Raw genomic sequence first — 20,134 nt, forward strand, 5'->3', positions numbered from 1 at the left:
ACCTGCCTCTTTACGCTCCCCCAAATAATGAGTCATCGACGGTACCGGAACCATGGAAAAATGCAAACATTATCCTCATTGATAAGAAAGGGGACGCTAAGGACCTTAAAAATCACAGACCAATCAGCTTATTGTCTGTTACGTATAAGGTATTTACTAAGGTAATCGCTAATAGAATCAGAACTACCTTAGACTGCAATCAAGCAAAGGATCAAGCAGGTTTTCGGAAACGGTACTCTACTATCGATCATATCCATACCGTCAACCAGGCGATAGAAAAATGCTCAGAATATAACCAGCCCTTATACATAGCATTCATTGATTACGAAAAAGCATTTGACTCAGTAGAAACCTCGGCGGTGATGCAGGCATTGCGAAATCAGGGGGTAGACGAGCCGTACGTGAAAGTGCTGGAGGATATATTTAGTGGCTGCACAGCAACCATAGTTCTGAGTAAAGAAAGTAACAAAATTCCTATAAAGAAAGGAGTTAGGCAAGCAGACACGATGTCCCCAGTACTATTCACAGCTTGCTTAAAGGAAGCATTCAGAGACTTCGAATGGGAGCAGTTAGGGATAAGGGTAGATGGAGAATACCTCAGTAATCTGCGATTTGCTAATGACATTGCCTTGCTAAGTAACTCGGGGGATGAACTGCAAATAAAGATTGATGACCTAGACAGGAAAAGTAGAAAGGTAGGCTTGAAAATAAATATGCAGAAGACTAAGGTAATGTTCAACATCTTCGGGAAGGAACAGCCGTTTACGTTAGGTAGCGAAGCACTGGAAGTAGTAGGCGAATATGTTTACTTAGAACAGGTAGTAACCGCAGATCCGGACCATGAAAAGGAAATAACAAGAAGAATAAGATTGATATGGAGCGCATTTGGCAAGCATTCGCAGATTATGACTAGCAGCTTACCGGTATCGCTCAAGAGGAAAGTATACAACGGTTGCATCTTACCTGTACTCACCTATGGGGCTGAAACGTGGAGGCTAACCAAGAGGGTTCTACTTAAGTTGAGGACGACACAGAGGGCCATGGAACGAAAAATGGTAAGGGTAACATTAAGAGATAGGAAGTGTCCACATTGGGTTAGAGAAATAACTCAAGCTACTGACATTCTAGCGGTAATCAAGAAGAAATGGGCAGGACACAGTGCGAAGAGAGGATCACCGATGGTCGCTTAGGGTAACAAACTGGATTCCAAGGGAAGGAAAGCGTAGCAGGGGGCGGCAGAAAGTGAGGTGAGCGGATGAGAATAAGAAGTTCGCAGGGGTCAAGTGGATGCAGCTAGCACAGAACCGGGTACATTGGAGAAATATGAAAGAGGCCTTCGACCTGCAGTGGGTATAGGCTGATGATGATGATGAAAAAATGAGTACTGTCTTTATATGCTATATCTTTAGATTAATTTCGGTTGGAATACCAGGCGGGCGGTGAAATTGACAAGTGAAGCTGACACGTTTACAATGCTGAAGTTTGGGAGGCCAGAGGGCGGCGCGCTTGAGGCCCTTGTTGTATAAGCCACCTGCTTTGTATTGATCTCCATGGTGCGATAACTCAGAAAGAGAATATATGAAAGTTGTTGCTGCATCGGTGGCGCCCAAAAGTCGCCCTATTTGTTGGCCCGCCTTGCAAAGCGTTAAGCTGTGTACCTTCACAAATGGCACACCTGAACAGTCGAGCAAGCTTTGTCAGTTTCGAGAATGTCGCATTTCTGGTGTTTAAATATTTAGGTAATTTTACATCAACCACGTTCGACATTTATATATGAAAAAAAAAAAATTAGAAAGGAGATGACATAACGAACGTGCAATTCATATGTGACCAAATCAACAACGTAACACACATAGTTGTAAAGTTTAAGTGCCACCTAGAAGGGCTTGCAGTGCCATATGGGGCCGCGAGTGAAGGCATCGAAGCAATAGCTTTTTCTTTTCTTTTTTTAGTACCGTGAATTGAACTTTTACGAAACTAACCTCAGCGCAAAACCACGCATTCTGTTCGTTGGCTTCCCGTTAAAACGCAAGGCCACATCGGAAGCACCAACTGCGAGTCGGTTTCGAAACTATACGGTGGCCTTTCGTGTTCTCCAACCAGGAGGCGTAGGAGCGCGACGGCTTCTCCCGAACCGCCAGCACGCGAGGTTCTTGCGAGGGAACTTAGGTTGCGCAGCTTTGTTTCCGTTATCACCGCCTTTTGACGTGCAGCCGGGGATCCGGCTCGCGGAAGTTGCGCTCAGCAGCCGTAACTTGTGCAAAAGCGAATTGGGTAAGCGTTCCACCGGTTGCGTCAAACTTGGCGCGGCTAAACGGACGTGCATCTAAATTTTTAGACTGCAAGATGTCTCCTTTAATTGATTATGCGACCAGCCATCTATTAAATTCGCCGCGGTGGCTCGGCAGTTGAGCCGCCGAGTGACCGTAGGGGCTCGCTGCATTTCGGTGCAACGAACGCAAATTCAAAAACAAACAAACAAACTTGCAAAACAGGTCAAGTTGTTTTGGCACGTGAAGCTCCGTAATTGTCAGCACTGTGATGGCGCACATTCAGTCTTCTGTACGTGCTTCGCCGGCGTTGGTGACACAACGGAATATGGCTTTTTCTCGGCAAAAACGATAAGATGTTTCTAGGGTAACTTTTGCACGTGGTTGTATGCTCTCTCTGTGGCAAGCAGACGCGGAAAAACTTTATATTTAGCAAGCTCCGTTTAAAGCCAGTTGTGAGTACATGCGTTGATCATGTTTCTTCGCAGCAAATGTGATTCAAGAATGTGGCGAGGTTATAGCCCAAAAATTGTCTGACCCGAACAACCCAACTCAGTGGGTCCCACAGCTCAATGGGTCATGTAGTGACCCATTTAGCTTCATGCGAAAACAGGAGCTACTATGCGCACTACACATAACAAATACAGGGTGTCAAATGTTATACGAAGCGGGAGTTTAATTCAGGGGTGGTAAATATGCTGCAGGAGTAAAACTTAAGGAGTACAGTTGCGGTCGCATAAAGAAGGAATTAAAAATAAATACAAGGTGTTTCAGCTAAGTTCGGCACACACACACACACACACACACACACACACACACACACACACACACACACACACACACACACACACACACACACACACACACACACACACACACACACACACACACACACACACACACACACACACACACACACACACACACACACACACACGCACGCACACGCACGCACGCACACACACGCACGCACGCACGCACGCGCGCGCATCTCGTTTTTCGAGGTATAAAGGTAGTTTCTGCGATGCAATAATGCAGCGTCGGCGGATATAAGAAAAAAAGAAAAGAATAATCATGTTAGCTAGGAAGTTTAACTAATTTCGGATAGAGGATTGAAAGAAATCGATCCCAGTTGGGGCGCGGCCAGGTGCCTCACCTAATATTTGAGGCGCATTGACACTTCAGAAAGAGTAATGATAAAGTATTCTTTAACAACGGTATAGTAATGAAAGAATGCACAAATTATGCGCATGAAGTTACAAAAGGTACAAAATTTGCATAATATTACATCGTAACGCGACAGCAATAAAGGCCCCGTTTTTCAGAAAATCTGGCGTTGTCGGCCGTTGCTACAGCTATAACATACGTCTATTACTATTCCGTTCTCACTCCCCGCTAATGGCGAAGCATGCCTACAGAACCGAGACTGGGGAAGCTGATGGTCAGGGTTTTTATAACAGCGTGCACGCGGAAGCGGAATGCGTGACGGTGACCGGCACGTCTTGCTTGATTGACATCACGCACGCAGATGGCCGACTTCACGGCTGTCAGGGAAGGGAATCGAGGGCGCATTATTTATGCAGACCGTGCGAAATTCTCGTCCGTCGTCTTTTACGATCCTGAATATGGTGCGTAGGTGCGGCACACAGGAGTCGCCGTGTATTTGAATAGAGCAGCGATTACGAATTCGTGCCTTCAGCCACACTCTGGCGAAACGAGTCTGCAGTAGCGGTATACGTTCAAGAGAAGTGTGCATACTGCGGGGCCCGGCAAATTCCTAGCAAGTGGGAAAACTCTCGAAAAGAGGCATTGCCGAGTGAGGCAACGCTGGTCCATGCCCTGTCACGCACTAGCGGCAGGAGGGAACAATAGATCCCCCGCCTCAACTGTGCAATAATTAGGGCGCAATACAGTAAAATTTTAAATGCTGCAGCAAATAAACGAGTATGGAAAGTTTCAAGTACATATCGCACTATAAACTTCGCATAGGCTTGAGCCTGCCCGTCCTTCCTTCCGTCCCCCCCCCCCCCCCCTTTTTTTTTGTGACTTAGGAAGAAGGAAATGGAAATGCACGGCCCTGCTACTGGCTCTGTAACTGAGCTACCTACGCTGTCTCGTGCGGACAGAGGAGAAAATAGAGAAAAAAAAAAAAAGAAGAGGGAGAGAGAAAGACGCGTCGAAATAGCCGTCGTCCGCTACTGAAGCGGTGGCGAATGCAATGACGGCCTACAACAGGTACAACCGCCGGTGGCAGGCGAGCACTACTACCATTCCCAGCCCCGTAGGGCCAGGAGCAGCCAAGCCTTCATACCGCACTTGCACTATATTGCGGTACCTACACTTACAATGAACGGCATATATACCGCTGCAAGCACAGATGTTATTTTGGAGTCAAGGTTGAGGCTGGCCTCCAAACTTGACTATCAGATGGATGTTAAATAAGAAACGAAATGGTATGGCGTCACCTTGAACGCTGTACAAAATAACGTTTGCGTAATAAGCTTGATACGAACACGTTTGACGGCAACGCCTTTTCGACCGAACGGGCTGTATACGTTTCGTTTAAAACACCCCAGAAAAATCGCGGAAGAAAAAATAGAGAAAATAAATCGACTATTTTCCTTATAAGGTTGCACCGCATTTAAAATGCAGGTCTCGTGCAAACGTAATTTGTGAAGATGGCGACACGTTAATTGTCGCTCTGCTGCCGTACATTTGTGCCCGACACTTCCATGCATGCATTGGCTTGCCGCTTCACTCTGCGCTTTATGTGGGGATTCTGTTCCTCACCATTACGGTCTATAATCATACCATCATCGCCATCGATGGCATCATCCGTTGCTTGCACCAGGCGGCTGCATTCAACCTCGCCCTGATTTACACGGAATAACGCACGTTAAATTATAAGAGCTCGTAACCCATGAGGCTGCATAAACACATGGATACTTTTATGCAGAACACGCACGTGCAAGCTGTGCGAGTATACTAACCGCTGCCGAAGAAAACTGCGCGTTCTATCGACAACTGCTACTAGTGGCGTAGAGTCAAAGTGTCATATGCGCGCAGCCAAGACCGGAAGACGTGACCTGTGCCGGAACTCCCGCGCGCGCTATTTATGTTCTTGAACAGTGTCCAAGGCCTCGAAGGAGCGGGGGCGGATGCGTGTAAAGCAACGAGCTGCGCCTCGAGACGGCCTGCATGGATCACAACAAAAAACACAAAACTTCTCCGCGGCCAGTGAACCAGACCCCTCGCGACAAGGACGCCGCTTCATCCAGAAAAGTAGAGCAGCGGCTCATGTAGGATATGCGTCGTTCTGCATGCAGAGCAACACTTCCGTTTTTGTCGATGCTCAAGCTACCGGTGTCCGTCGGCTTGGTTAACATGAGGATAGAGGATTGAGGTCATGCGATGGTGTTTTATGCATACGCGCATATCGGTGCGCATGCCATATACGTCGTATATCTAACGTGTATCCAGCGCAACGCCGTACTACATGCGGTGGATGCGCTCTTTCACGTAAAATGCGAAACCACGCTAACGCGCGCAAGGTCTCTGATGTGACTCATCAATTCGCGCGTTTCTCGATCGTGAAGTCGTCTAACGGCACTAGAAGGGTGAAAAGGTGTTTGTGTACGAGAGAGAGCGAAATGGGAACAGCAGCCGCCAGGAAGGTACGTACGGATATGAGCGCGAGACCGGCGTAGGGAGAAGCGCGCAGTCGGTGTGTAGGACGTCCGGCCGTAGAAGGTCAAGTAAGCGCGCGCGGCGCTGCCTCGGTTTGCAAGGCTTGCGTTAAACATCGACGCTATGACTCACATCTGTCAGACATGGCCGTCGTTTAAACACTTCCAGAGCACCAAATAAACCCAAATCAAGAAACGAAATGCGAATACAAAGAAAACGCAACACGCACCAATGAGACTTTCACCATTCAAACTTGGAAGAGGTTGGCGCTCACTATTTGAAAAGAGTTTCCCGCCGTATAATATATTAGAAGTTACTCAAGTTTCACACAGAAGAGACACTTGATGCCTCCTAAAAGTTCAAATACTAAGCGACGATGCCTTTGATGGGCGCGATTATCGTTTACGCGCAGAGCCCACATCATTGAGCGCTCATGTTACCGCGTATGCGCCGCTTCGCCCACTTGACACGCCCAGGCGAGAGCATATGATGAACTGCAAACGATTAACTCCGCCAACATCGGATATAAATACAGAGCGCCTAGATATTCGAAATATGACTTATGAAAACAGCTGTAAATGTAATGAGCTGTTCGCTGCTGCAACACCGAAACCATAATCACAGGCTAAGCCCCTGCGCAACTTCTCCATTGGTAGCAGAAGACATCGTTATGGAATGAAGGCATTTAGCAGATCGCGCCAGTAAATGATTGTTCAAGGAAGTTTTCCACCAACCTGGTGTGTAATGGACGAATTCAGCAGCTTCAGCAACGACTCCAAGAAGGTTCAACGCGCGAACGTTAGACAGTTGTTACGTCCCATGCAATCGACTACAAATTTGGGCATGGGCCATAAAGCCACTTCGCAGCAAATAACTAAAGTTTAAGTAATAAAATAATCGTGCCTATCAAAAATATACGCATATTTTTATTGTTTAAAATTTGTTATTGTAGTTATTTTAAAAATATTAATAATTTTATTATTTTGTGCGGAGCTGGACACATATGATCGCGCTTCGCCATGGGCGGTTGCGTGGGGAAGTATTCCATTCGTCATTGATCTGTTGTTGCAACGAGTTGGTGCTGCTGGAAGAATGCGGTCGGTGCTCCGCCGCGGTGCAACGAAGAACGCCGTGGAAAATTGGAGTGAGCAAGTGTCTGGCTGATTATAACAGGATCGCTCAACATTCTGTGATAGCGTCAAAATTTCTGTCAACGGGCAAATACGCCGCCGCAAAGTAAAACACAAACATGGCCGTCAGCGAGCAGAAAATATGCACGCTCGTCGCAGCGTTTGTGGCCTTTCTGGTGACCGTGTGTCGAGCCAGCGCTCCGATGGACGTTAAAATGGACGAGAAGGCTCACAGCATTCACAGGGTTGACACGGTGAACATCCTGGTCTACACTTTTCTGCTCATCCTAACGGTGTGCATCATTTGGCTCTTCAAACGACGTCGTGCCCGGTTTCTTCATGAAACCGGGCTAGCCATCATATTTGGTGAGTGTTTTTGTGACCGTGTGCTCAAGTGTTTGCTCAAGTGGGCGGCACACTGCTGTGGCGCCCTTTCTTAAGCCGGCAATTAGTAACATCGGCGCAACCTCCCGGTCGATCATGCTAGTCGTTGCACCAGAAACCTGTTGACGTAGTAATCGCACGTCCGCTTTTATTTTCCGTTTTCATTACTTTGCGTGGTTTGGCGCCTGCACTGCGCATTCTTGTCTTTCTATTGCTGCTTGCGTTGCGTTCTGATCTCTGCGCCCCTTGAGACTCGCAGATAAAAGAGCTTCATGCGTCGCATCTCTGCCGGTGTGTACACACTGCATTGAAAAGCGCGCGCGACATTCTCTTTTCGTTATCGAGCACTCGTCTCGCCGGCTTTCGCATCGGGCGTATAAATTAACGGTAAGCAGTGCGCAGAATATTCACACGCCCCTCTGCCTTAGCGCCCATATATCCCATAAGACCGTACTCGTAAGGACGCGATGTCATCGGTAGCGAACTGGGATCATCAACCTGTGCCGGTGAACTGTAAAACAGATGAAGCTCAAAAACTGCACGCGCGCTTTTAGTGCTTTAGCAGTCGGCTTCAGTGAGCCCCTTGCGATGCTGCGTCAGCAGCTGACTACTTTCAGCACATCCTTGACTTCTAAGGTGGTTAATTGAAGCCGACAAGAGGACTGTCAGTAGGCAACAGGTCGCGTCGCCTCGAAGTCAAATTCGCAGCTGGCTTCTCCTCGCGTATGCTGACGTTAGATGTGGAGCAAGGGGCACAGGATGTATGCGCATAGTACACGTGTGTAAACTCGCACGGACGCCTCGGCTGTCCGCATCAATATACAGTTACATGCGGGCCCATGCATCGTCTATGACGGAGCTTATTGTGACTGCGTTCAAAATGTGCATACATAATGTAAACTGTTCACCCTGTGTCTAGTCAGTGTATATATTTTTTACATATTTTTTTTTTTCCGGTGGAAGTTGCATATGCAAACGACGTGATGGATATGCCATGCCATATTGCTTATTGGACCTCTATACTTTGCCCAATAGAACTGCACCCACTGGTTGATTTAACTGCTTGTAGTCAGGGGGGTCACGGAAAGGGGGGGTCCGCGCTCAGAAGGACTGCGTGAAAACGAAGTATGCTGCCATCGTTTATTCTTGTCAGTGGTTGTCAGATCATTTCATCTCTGTTGTTTTAGCTATTTTGCAGTAAGTTTAATAAGAACCATTACATAATTTCTAAAACCCGAGAACGAGAAATTTTCCCTGCTTTGTAAAAACTATCTGCAAAGCAGGCCAACAGTCGCTTTGTCTCTCCCTCTTTATTTCCCATTCCACCTGTGCTTAAACCGCTAGACCCCCTCCGATGGAGCCAGACTTTAAGCACTGCTTGTAGTTACCGTGCGCATTTGAATGTCTATCAAAACTCCATGCAGGATCACTGTTATACACGGAGACTGTCACACTGGCACTTTTGAGCCTAATTGAACTCAATCGGTATCATAGATTTCATCTGATACTTCAGCCGTGCTTCGTGCACTTTGTATCACTGAGAAAGTTGTGACTCTTCAAACCTATTTTTTTTTTTGTCGACTTATACTCGACTCCAGCCATGTGAGAAGACGCTGGCAGTGCCTTCTTTGTGTGCACCAGTGGTAGGGCAGGGTGCTGAGATTATATTTAAGTAATACTTTGTATAAGTAGGAAGAATGCATTGAAAATCTGTCATGCATTTAAATCAATTTATCCAATCATATTTGTGTTTTTATTCCATTAGTGTTTCCTTTCTTTGCTAAAACTTGGTCAGAGTATATGACGGTGTTAACACCGGCTTTGGATTGTGCTTGAAAGTGGCCATGTAATACCTCCATCACATCACTTTCAAATGTCATTCATTGAGTATCAGTGCTTATCAAACTCAGTGCAGATTGCAGGTTGTCACATGGCCACTTTCAAGTGTAATCGAGCTGGATCCTGCGTGGCTTGATTACGATTCTTCGAATGTGCTTGAAGGTCTTAAGCAGAATCGCAAGTGGGCCTTGACACGCTTGCCTGCACTGAGCTTCAAGAGGTAAGGAACGTTCAGTTCAGTTCAGTCGTGTCCGACTCTTCGTGACCCTATGGACCATGTCACTCCACGCTTTCCGGTCTCTCACTATCTTCCTAACATCACATAACTTCATCTGCAGTGCCTCGAGGATGCCATCTAACCATCGCGTTCGCTGCCTACCCCTTCTCCGGCGACCCTGATGTGGACTGATGTTCGTGATATAATACAAGAAGTTGCTACGAAGGTAGTTCCAAAGCAAAAGAAATGCAAGAAAGCAAACTGGTTATCTGAAGAGGCTTTGCAAATAGCTGAGGAAAGGAGGATGGCAAAAGCAATGGTGGAAAGAGAAAGATACAAGGTTCTCAATGCGGATTTTCAGAAAATAGCAAGGAGAGATAAGAATGCCTTGCTGAACATACAGTGCCAAGCAGCTGAGGACTCTGAAGAGCTCTGTATAAGACAATCAAAGATATCAAAAGAAGCTTCTGTGCTAAGCTGGGCGTTATAAAGGGCAAACGAGGCAAGGACCTCACTGAAGCCTCAGAGATAAAGAAGAGGTGGCAGGAATACACAGAACTGTACAAGAAGGACCCGAATGTGCAAACCCAACATAAGACGGTTGGGATTACTGATCTCGAGCCGGGCATCCTGAAGAATGAAGTTGAATGGGCCTTAGCCAGCCTTGCTAAGAACAAAGCTAGCGGAATTGATGGCATTCCAGCTGAGTTGCTTCAAAACCTCAACCATGACGCTATTAACATTCTGCATACATTATGCCAGAAGATTTGGACAACCCTGCAGTGGCCACAGGATTGGAGGAGGTCAGTTTACATCCCCATTCCAAAGAAAGGCAGTGCCAAAGATTGTTCCAACTACCGCACGATCGCGCTTATTTCGCATGCTAGCAAGGTGATGTTGAAAATCCTCCAAGGTAGGCTGCAGCAGTATGTGGATCGGGAGCTTCCGGACGTGCAAGCTGGGTTTCGCAAGGGCAGAGGAACTAGAGACCAAATGGCAACCTTCGCTGGATCATGGAAAAAGCAAGAGAGTTCCAGAAACCCATCTACTTCTGCTTTATTGACTATGTGAAAGCGTTTGACTGCGTAGATCACAACAGATTGTGGCAAGCTCTCCAAGAGATGGGAGTTCCAATTCACCTGATCTGTCTCCTCAGGAACCTGTATGAAGGGCAAGAGGCCACAGCCAGAACTGGGCATGGTCTTACTGATTGGTTTCCGATCGAGAAAGGAGTGAGGCAAGGCTGCATACTGTCGCCCTGCCTATTTAACCTATATGCAGAGTGCATCATGAGGAAGGCTGGTCTGGACGCATCAACAACCTTAGATATGCGGATGATACCACTTTAATGGCAGAAAGTGAAGCGGAACTCAAGAGACTTCTGATGCGCGTACAAGAAGAGTGAGAAGTTTGGGCTTAAACTGAACGTTAAAAAGACAGAGATCATGGCGTCTTGCCCTATCAAGTCCTGGAGCATCAATGGACAAGAAGTGGAAGCTGTGACAGATTTTCTGTTCTTGGGCTCTAAGATTACCTCGGAAGGAGACTGCAGCCATGAAATTAGGAGACGCCTGCTTCTGGGAAAGAGAGCAATGGTTAGCCTTGACCGCCTAGTAAAGAGTAGAGACATTAGTCTGCCAACCAAGATCCGTATAACTCGTGCTATGGTCTTTCCAGTTGTGATGTATGGATGCGAGAGTTGGACTGTGAAAAAGGCTGACCGCCGAAGAATTGACGCGTTTGAATTGTGGTGCTGGCGAAGACTCGTGAGAGTTCCTTGGACTGCCAGAAGATCAAATCAGTGGATATTGTCAACCATAAACCCTGACTGCTCATTGGAAGGTCAAATTCTAAAGTTAAAGCTCAGCTACTTTGGTCATCTGATGAGAAGGAGGAACGTTAATGAAATATAAAATGCAGGTGTTAACATACATTTAATTTAAAGGCATGATATAATATTTTAATGCACTGTTACAAAGGAATATTAGTTATTATAAATCTTAGTACCCTGCTCTATCACCAGTGGACACAAAGATGCTGTTTTCAAGTTTGTCAGCTAATGTTTCAACTGAATATTCTTGCACGACCAACAAAAGTATGTCAACAGAGCATTGAAAATGTCCTTGTAGCACCTGGTGCTTAAGTCGTGCTTGAAAGACTCTATGTAGATCAAGTTCAATTAAGATCGAAGCTGCTGCTGTGACGTGGGTATAACAATCTTTTGATCTGCATTGAGGTTAATAAGCATTGACCCGATGATGATGAAAAGTGTTTTGTGATAGGGGCTTAAGTGCCTATTCAACTCCAAAATGGAAAATTTCACTCTTTTGTAGAAAGTTGAAGCTTGAGGTGTATCACTTGACCACATTTTGAATACTTTTGCCCAATGGTTTTCCTTTTAGGCACACACATACAAATATGACACCTGAATTTATGAAGGCTTGTAATGGGCAAGAGCACATGGCACATACATTGGATGTGTCGATGCCACTGAACTAGAACAGCGAAGCTCTCTGGAGCACATGGAATGAGAATATGTTATTTGTGCAGGTATCTTACTACTGCACCCTGACCCACACAGTTCAAAGTACTGTGTAGTGTATTGGTCTGGCATCCCTGTATAGCTTGAATATACTATTTTATTCTATTGACCTTGCTTAAGGGCATGTATTGCATACTCTGCTGTTAGCTTTATGTTTGAAGTTATCAACAAGTTATAGCTGCTGATAATAATAGGACATATACTCTGTGCTTTGCAGTCTTAAAACAACAGCCACTATTGGAGAAAATGAAATATCTAGTTTCTGATGCGTATATGGCGGCAACTGAAGTATGCTGCCTCATCCTAATGTCTGATCAAAACTATCATAGAATGCCATAGATGCAAAAACTATAGGAAATGTGATGGATGATGCAGGCATTCTGAAATATTCACATTTGATATTTGCATCTTTAATAGTTTGGGCTCAGTTTTAAATTTGTCTCTTGTTAGTACCTATACTCCTGTACAAGTTTTTGTGGCTATGCAGCCAAAGCTACAGAGCCAAGACGCACCTGCTCACTGCGCAGCAGAATATTATAGTCTTTTGATAAATTTCTCTGATCATTCTCTGGAATATATCATTACGGAAATGCTGATGTTTTACATGAACATTCTACTACAATATAGGCTTGTGGAACGTTGGTGTAGGGCTTTTTAAAATCTGTACACTACACTGTGATGATGGTCTAGTGGCCAGTCCCATTATAACGAGTAGACACCTTGATGGTGTTCCAGCTGAAAACCTAAGAAAACAGTAAAGAAAAAAGAAAGGAAAGCAGAAACACCCAACGCACTAGTGCACACACACTTGAGCCGTGCAAACTAGAGTTACTGTATATGCTACCTCTTTGGTAGCATATACAGTAACTCTAGTGCAAACTAGGGTATCGAGGCACCCTAGTGCAAACGAGATCTTTGCGCCATCTGCCAGGAATCGCTCGAAGTTTACGTCTGCGTCTTCTGCTGCATCTGCCGGTCGGTTTCTCTGCGCTTTTGCAATGCGCTTGTTTCGATAACGTATGTAGCACATGATATTCATTAACCGTGAATATACGTTCAATCGCGGAAAAACTTGTCAACGAGTATAGGCTTGCTGATCTCAGGCATGTGGATATATTGCTGGTTCCGGCACTTTTATTTTTGAAGAAGTCACCATCAATATGGACTTTTCCCTGTTCAAATGTTTAATGACAGTTTGTTTCGTTTGCAAGTTGCGTTAATAAAAACAAAGTTTAGAAACAAGGTTCAACTGAAAGTTCTCAAAGTAAAGAAGAAATATGTCAGGGCTTGCTGCACTTGAGCAAAGATAAGACTGTATAACTCTTGAGGTGGGAATATTTGTTGTCAGTGACACAAAGCTCTGTCTAATATTGTTCACCAGTTAAATTTAATGCCTTGAGGTTTGCCACAGACTTTAGTGACTATGCTAGTTTTCTTTTTGCTTGCCCTCTAGCCACACTAATTACATGTGAAATAATGAAGTATGAGTTTGCTGCTGTTTAAGCATGCTAGAGCTTTCTTTTTAAGCTTTGCACATTATTATGGCCACCTGAAGTCCCATTTGTGAGACAAAACTTTCTTTTATTGCATATGAAAAATAAACACTAGCTCTGTAAAACAACTGATTAAATGGTTCCGACAAAATAGTTGATTTGTGTTGAAAGATCGGTGGGGTTTAATGTTCCTTGTATGAGTCAGGCTGTGAGGGATGGCCTAGTGGAGACCGGATAATTTGGATCATCTTGGGCTCTTTAGCATTGACTGATATTGCTCAGTATGCAGGCGCCTAGCATTTTTGGCTCAAACCAACGGGTTTTTGCCAGGTTCAGGGTTGTGCAAGTAATTTATGGGGATCAGTCTATCCCAGAAGTGGCCTACTGCGATGGCGTTAATTTTTTAAAGTCGTCAGTTTTCCTTTGGTTAGGAGTTTGATTCAGGATTTTTGTTTCATTATGAATTAAACGTTAAATAGCACAAGAGGGTGATATAAGTGCAGGACAGACTCGAGAAAATGGGCGTGAAGCACCACCTTTCTATTATTTTCAAAAGCGACCATTTCATATTTACACCAGCTTGCTTTTGGAAATCAAATCAAATTTGCTGATAGTCATCAGCATTCATCTGTCTTATGTGTGTCTTATCTTTGTTCAGTACCGCCATCATTTTACAGGCTGCATAAGTGTGGTTTTGGATACTTTCCATTGCCCTCTTTTCAGCAGGGTCTTTTTTTTGTGGTTTTGCTTGTACATACAGCAGCGGCTAACGTCGGGTGTCTTTTCTGGTTTTGAGGTGTTGTCATACTTTTAGTCGAGTCTTCTTGTTGGTGAAATCTGTGGGCATTTTTCACTCTAGGTTGCCAAATGCAGCTCTGCTTTCTTGTCTATTTCATTTGCTTTTGTAGAATATGATGTTTAATTTGATTGATTGCAGGACTCATAGTAGGAGCAATAGTGCGGTATGCAAGTGAGGAGACTGAAATGTCTCACGTCCGTGTGCTGCCCGTGCAAGGCAGCAACTACAGCGATGCCGTCCCGCCAGACAATGTGTTTGCACTTCTTGAGGTAGCCAAGACTGATCTGGGGCGCAAGGAGAACAGGACATATGCTTATACCTTTCAAGGCGAGGTCACTGATGTTGAAAGCAAGAAACTAAACCAAAAAGTGAGTATGACTGTAACAAGCTCGGTGGGCTGACTTTTCATGGGTGCAAGTGCCCTAGCCATTGGCAAATCCGCCTTTTTCACAAATTGTGGTGCCCGCTAGGAGTAGTTGAAACTTCGTCTGCTATTGGTTGAAAACGTCCTTGGTGCCAGCGAAATTACGGTGTGTGTTCTTGACAGCTACCACCATCTATCACATTCACCTGTTGCGAATACTAACCACACATGGCCTCCGAGATCAGCTACGGCTGCGCCGATCTCGGAGGCCAAGAACTGTGTATGTGCAGCTGGGGTTGATGGTTTGTTTTCAACCAGGGGAGAGGCGCGCATGCGCAGAGCGGCCTTGTGAAAAAGGCGGATTTAGGAGGCTGAGAGGTGGTTCTCTTTCCCCTTACCCCTGTGAAAAATTACCGTAGGAAACGCAATTTTTTATGTGTCCTCGAAATTTTTGAGTACTGAGACACCCACAAATGCATTGTGCAAATAGTAGAACCCCCCCCCATGTGCACCCTACTAGAGAGAGCCATTTACCCCCTCTCGTTGGGTGCGAAACGTTTGAAATTCCATCAGGAAAGGCTGAGTAGAAGGCCACTTTTCTTGTCTCTGCTCTCCTTTATGGAAACTGTTGCACAATATGGTAATTAAACGTGAGCGATGCTTGTATACTGTTGAGTTACTACTAGTGTGCAAGCATCGTTGAGTGTTTGTCAGTGGAAGTAGTAGTGAAGGATATTTTGCTGCTGCACTGTGGAAACATCATTTTTATGCAACGCTGAGGTGAATAAAATTTTAACAAAAATAACTCATTCATAGTATTCAAGCTATTTCTAGTTCTGCTGGTAATGCAGATTATATACCTATTCATTTTTATTTAGTGGGGTGGAGGGGAGAGAGGGGTAAGGAAACAGAATATAGAAGGGTAGATACTTGGGCTTGTTGGTACATGATCGAAGGGAACAAAATGTAGTGCACCAAGACAAGGACAGAGAAAGAAGACACACACAGCGCTAACTTCCAACTAATGTTTATTCAAGGAAGAAAGCATGGTTTTATACCACCGCGTATCACATTCGCCAAAGAACATGCGCTAGCAAGTCATGTCACTCAGATACGCAATCTCCTTTGGCAACAATGCGACAGAAGGGTTACTAATACAATCATCTTTCAAAAGAGTAATCCATTCAGCTTCAACTATTTCACGCGTTAACCGGTTTTTGTGCACTTTTAAAAACCATACTTTTTTTGAGGAGAGGAATACAATTGCAAACACGGCAATGAGCCGACAAACCTTTACCACACCTGTTACTGACATCCCGGCCATGCTCACGAAGCCTATCATTGAGGCATCTGCCCGTTTGACCTAGCTGTGTGTGTTTTCTTTCTCTGTCCTTGTCTTGGTGCGCTACATTTTGTTCCCTTCATACAGAATATCTCAGGCTTTTTAAGAGGCCATTTGTTTGAAGAAAAAAAAAAAGGGTCTCTTATATCTATTTGCTCTGCACAATAGCTGTTAACTCCTGTCATAAGTTGTACTTGTGTTATCTTTGTTAGAAACTCCTCAGCATACTTTAGGGGGCCTTTGAACTTTGTATGGGTGATAGAGAAAAAGGGAAAGTACAATTTTTGAGCAGCTGCATAGTTAATGTTTGCCACTAAATGTGTTTTAGTCGTTAAATTAGCTGCATGCAGACTTGCATTGATAACAGGCGCCACCATATGTGCACAATGAGTAGCATTATGTGAAAGCTTATTGTGAGGCTTACATTTACTGTAGTTTCCTTTAAAATGTACATGGCGAGATTTTTAAATCTGATCATCAATTTCATTGATTAAACAAAATTCCCCCCCCCCCCCCCCCCCCTCCTTAATCCTTTTTTAATCGCAGCTCTGTACAAAAAAAAGGTTATACTACTTTTTTTATGTCTCTTTGTGTATGTTTCTCTGGTCACACATGCTATTTGCTGTAGTTGTGGTTTTCTATTAGAGATGCAGTTTTTATGTGTTTGCAACATCAGCTGAAGGTTTCTAACTATAATTGAAGTGTTTTTCATTTGCTCTGTTGCAGGCAACATTTGATCCGGAGATATTTTTCAACATTATCCTTCCACCTATTATTTTTAACGCTGGCTACAGCTTGAAGAGAGTAAGTACCACCTCTTAAGTATTTCATGGTCTCCAGCAATGTGAACAGTATGTTCTGGCTGGCAGCATATAGTGTTGTAATGTTCTAAAAAATAAAAAAATGCAGCAGGTGTCCACGTTATGTGTTATACCAGCCATCTAGATTTTTTAGGGGTGAGCTTGTTTCTATGACTACAGCTCTCTCATTGAAACTTTGCTGCTCCTATGTAACTGCTGTAAAAGCTGGTGAGAAAAAGTTGCTTTTTTTTTCTTCCAGAAATTCTTCTTCAGAAACTTGGGCACTATAATGACTTACGCCTTCGTTGGAACAACAATATCTTGCTTTGTGGTGGGGTAAGTTACAAGATTTTTCCTGCATCCACTATAGCACCTTTTCTGGCAGGGTCATTATGCTAAGCACATTGTTTTAGGCGCAACACAATGCGGCAGTATTTGCGGTGCCAACCAGCGGCAGGTCAGTACCATAAGTGTGTAGAAGTATGAAAGAAGCAAAGTAACTACAGCAATGTCACCAAAGAGTGAAAAAGTAATAGGGCTGCATGTAAAGAAGTGGCATACTTGATAATTAGCTAAGATCTAATCTAGATCTGGTAGAAGTGTGTACCACACTTTCTCTTCATTATCTTTTTTTCTTGAAGGTAGTTTTTGCTACGAGGTGTATCCGAAAAGGGTTAAAATAGGGTTGGGAACTAAGATTGAGATATAAGAGCGAGAGCATTTAAGTAAAACATCTCAAGTATTCTTAGCTTATGACAGAATAAAAAAATGCCCATCCAAAAGTTTATCCATTCTTTTAAGTATGTGTGTCGACCTCTGTTTAAATACGTATATTTTAGAAGTTTCATACTTTCAAGAGTCGGGCTGAACACTACCTAACTCGAGCTACATTTATATTCATACGATGTTAAGACATGGTCTCATTATCATTTTTAGGTGCACCTTTAATAGGCGGTCCTGGTTGTGCCTAATGCTTTTCTGAAATTTTCCTCGAATTTGCCTTCTAGGGTTATCCTGTATGCATTCCTGCTGCTCATGCCACATTTGGAGTTCACATTTAATAACTGTCTCTACTTTGGTGCCATCATCTCAGCTACTGACCCTGGCAAGTGAAGCATTCTATATCTCAGTTGTACCCTTCCGATTTTACATGAATGCTGATACTTACACTCGTGCACACACACTTTCACATGTGCATGTATCCTCAGCATAAAATGAAATGCAAAGAGGGCAGTTAAAAACACTGCATTTGTTGTTTTTTTTTGCCAAGGGAGACTCAATATTTCAGCACTTGAAATCCACTTGAGCTGCGTGAATATATAACTGCATAGAGGCGTTAATCGACGCTGCCTGTATTCAATTTATTTTTAACTACTTTCAGCTTTTTTTTTCTTTTTTCACTGCAGCCCTTTTGGGATCTTACTTAATGCTGATAATACATATGCACATAAAGCCATGGTAATTGTTTTAGCATAGTAATTATTTTAGTCAAGCTTCTGGTGGTTGCTGTAATATTTGACACGGCTAATGAAATCGGTTTTTAGAATTTTCTCATAATCAAGTGAAGTTCATTTTTGGCGAGAGGTTCTTTTATCATTTTTGCGGTACGTTTCGTAGCAGAAAGTTACCGGGCATTTATAACAACGGTACTGCTCAGAGCACATACAGCTACTTACTGCAGTGTTGCCCAAGAAGTAAATACTGTGCACAAAATAGTGTAACCTCAGTCTAAAGCAAAAGTATGCCTTTGTGTTCCAAATAAGCATTTCATATGTGGCGCTGTTTGCTGCTTTGGAATAAGCCCTGTGGTTTTTTCATTCATTTTGGGAGTGGCTTGTTTAGAGGAGAGGGGCCTTGCAGTAGTCCAGTGTCATGGTCGGCAAGGGCTATGAACTGGCAGAAAGCTGGGCTAGTCGGTGTGTCATCATTAATTTAAAAGCCTTGCACACGTAACAAGGCCACAGACAGAAAAAGACAGGACGAGTGCTCTCTTAGCGCTAGTCTTGTCTTTTTCTATGTCTGTGTCCTTGTTACATGCGCTAGCCTTTTAGCTAGGAACTGGGTATATGTATGCAATAAAACTTTGTTTTGGTTGTGAAAGAACTTTCCAACCAATGTATTAATGCTGTAGATGCAATCACAAAATATGTTCGCTATTAAAACAGAGAAATATTCGTCAGAGTAGCAACACTGTTTCATTGGCATTACAGTATTTGGAATATACTGGTGATAGTTAAAGCAAAAATCTAGTCAAGTGTGGAGTTTTCCAAAGCACAGTAGCTTTAAAACTGTGGAATGTTCATTGCTAACCAGTAGTAACCATTTAAACATCGAAACATGCTGAATTTTTCTTCAACAGTGAAGATTTAAGAAAGGTTTATAATTTTAATTTTTTTTGTTGCCACATGGCTGGTACACTCGCATGAATGTTGCTTGCAACTTTTTCCTTGTTTGAGTTCTCTTGCTGCCAGTTCTTCCATGCAGGAGGTGCTCTCAGTAGTTTGCGACATTGTCCTTGCAGTGACGGTGTTGGCCATTTTTCATGACCTCCATGTTGACGTGAATCTCTATGCTCTGGTATTTGGGGAGAGCATTCTGAACGATGCAGTGGCCATTGGCCTAGTCTCGTGAGTCCAGGTTTTCTTTTTGTTCATTGTGTTTAATGCTGAGCATTCGTACTGGGCTTACTTCAGTTTGAACATTCACCTTTTACCCGCATTATTCGGAACTTTATGTAGCTGCTTTTTGCATTCTGTGCAGTTTCATAGGTGTGCCTCATACCTTTTAACCAAGTATGAGTAATGTAATCGTTTTATTTTCTTGCAGTTAAAAGGAAAACTCACTGATATTTTTTGAGGTGCTTGCTTTGTGCAGTTAGCTACAACTGTGTATGAACTCCTTAAGTCTGCAGTTCTGCACAACTGTTGTGGCAATCTTAAAAGTATGAAAGCTCTTTTGGACAGGTTATACTTAATTTACTTCATTTTTTTTATTGTTTATATGGAAGATGTGATTTAACACTTGTGAAAATTTTTGATAAGCTCGCACTTTCCTCTCATCCTTTACTACTCATATTTCATCCTTTGAGGTTATTGTTGCATTGGGAAGGCATACATTATGCCCCTGAAGACGAGTCACCATTATTGGCCGAATTCTTTGTTCTATTGATTAAGATTGTGGTGATAACATGTAACTGACTGGGCTGCAGAAGCATTGCCCATACTTTGCCTGCCTTAGCCTTGCAGTTTTCAGCTAGTTGGAAATGCA

General features: G+C 43.8%; 1 protein-coding gene across 8 annotated transcripts in view; it reads left to right on the forward strand.

Annotated features, from left to right (window-relative positions):
• The first annotated feature begins 6,973 nt into the window (after window positions 1-6,973).
• Nhe3 (Na[+]/H[+] hydrogen exchanger 3) overlaps window positions 6,974-20,134 on the forward strand; it is a 62,848-nt gene continuing 49,687 nt past the window's right edge. For all 8 annotated transcript variants that reach the window (XR_014705087.1, XR_014705088.1, XM_084594987.1 and 5 more), the window contains exons 1-6: window positions 6,974-7,453; window positions 14,500-14,729; window positions 16,794-16,871; window positions 17,127-17,203; window positions 17,875-17,972; window positions 19,389-19,494. Coding sequence is in view for 6 of the 8 variants with exons in the window: in XM_084594987.1 (XP_084451113.1) it covers window positions 7,207-7,453; window positions 14,500-14,729; window positions 16,794-16,871; window positions 17,127-17,203; window positions 17,875-17,972; window positions 19,389-19,494 (836 nt within the window). In the remaining 2 variants the exon portion in view is untranslated. The remainder of the gene's footprint in view (window positions 7,454-14,499; window positions 14,730-16,793; window positions 16,872-17,126; window positions 17,204-17,874; window positions 17,973-19,388; window positions 19,495-20,134) is intronic.

The sequence above is a fragment of the Amblyomma maculatum genome, chromosome 2 (assembly GCF_055883805.1).
Source record: "Amblyomma maculatum isolate TAMU_Amacu chromosome 2, ASM5588380v1, whole genome shotgun sequence".
NCBI lineage: Eukaryota > Metazoa > Arthropoda > Arachnida > Ixodida > Ixodidae > Amblyomma > Amblyomma maculatum.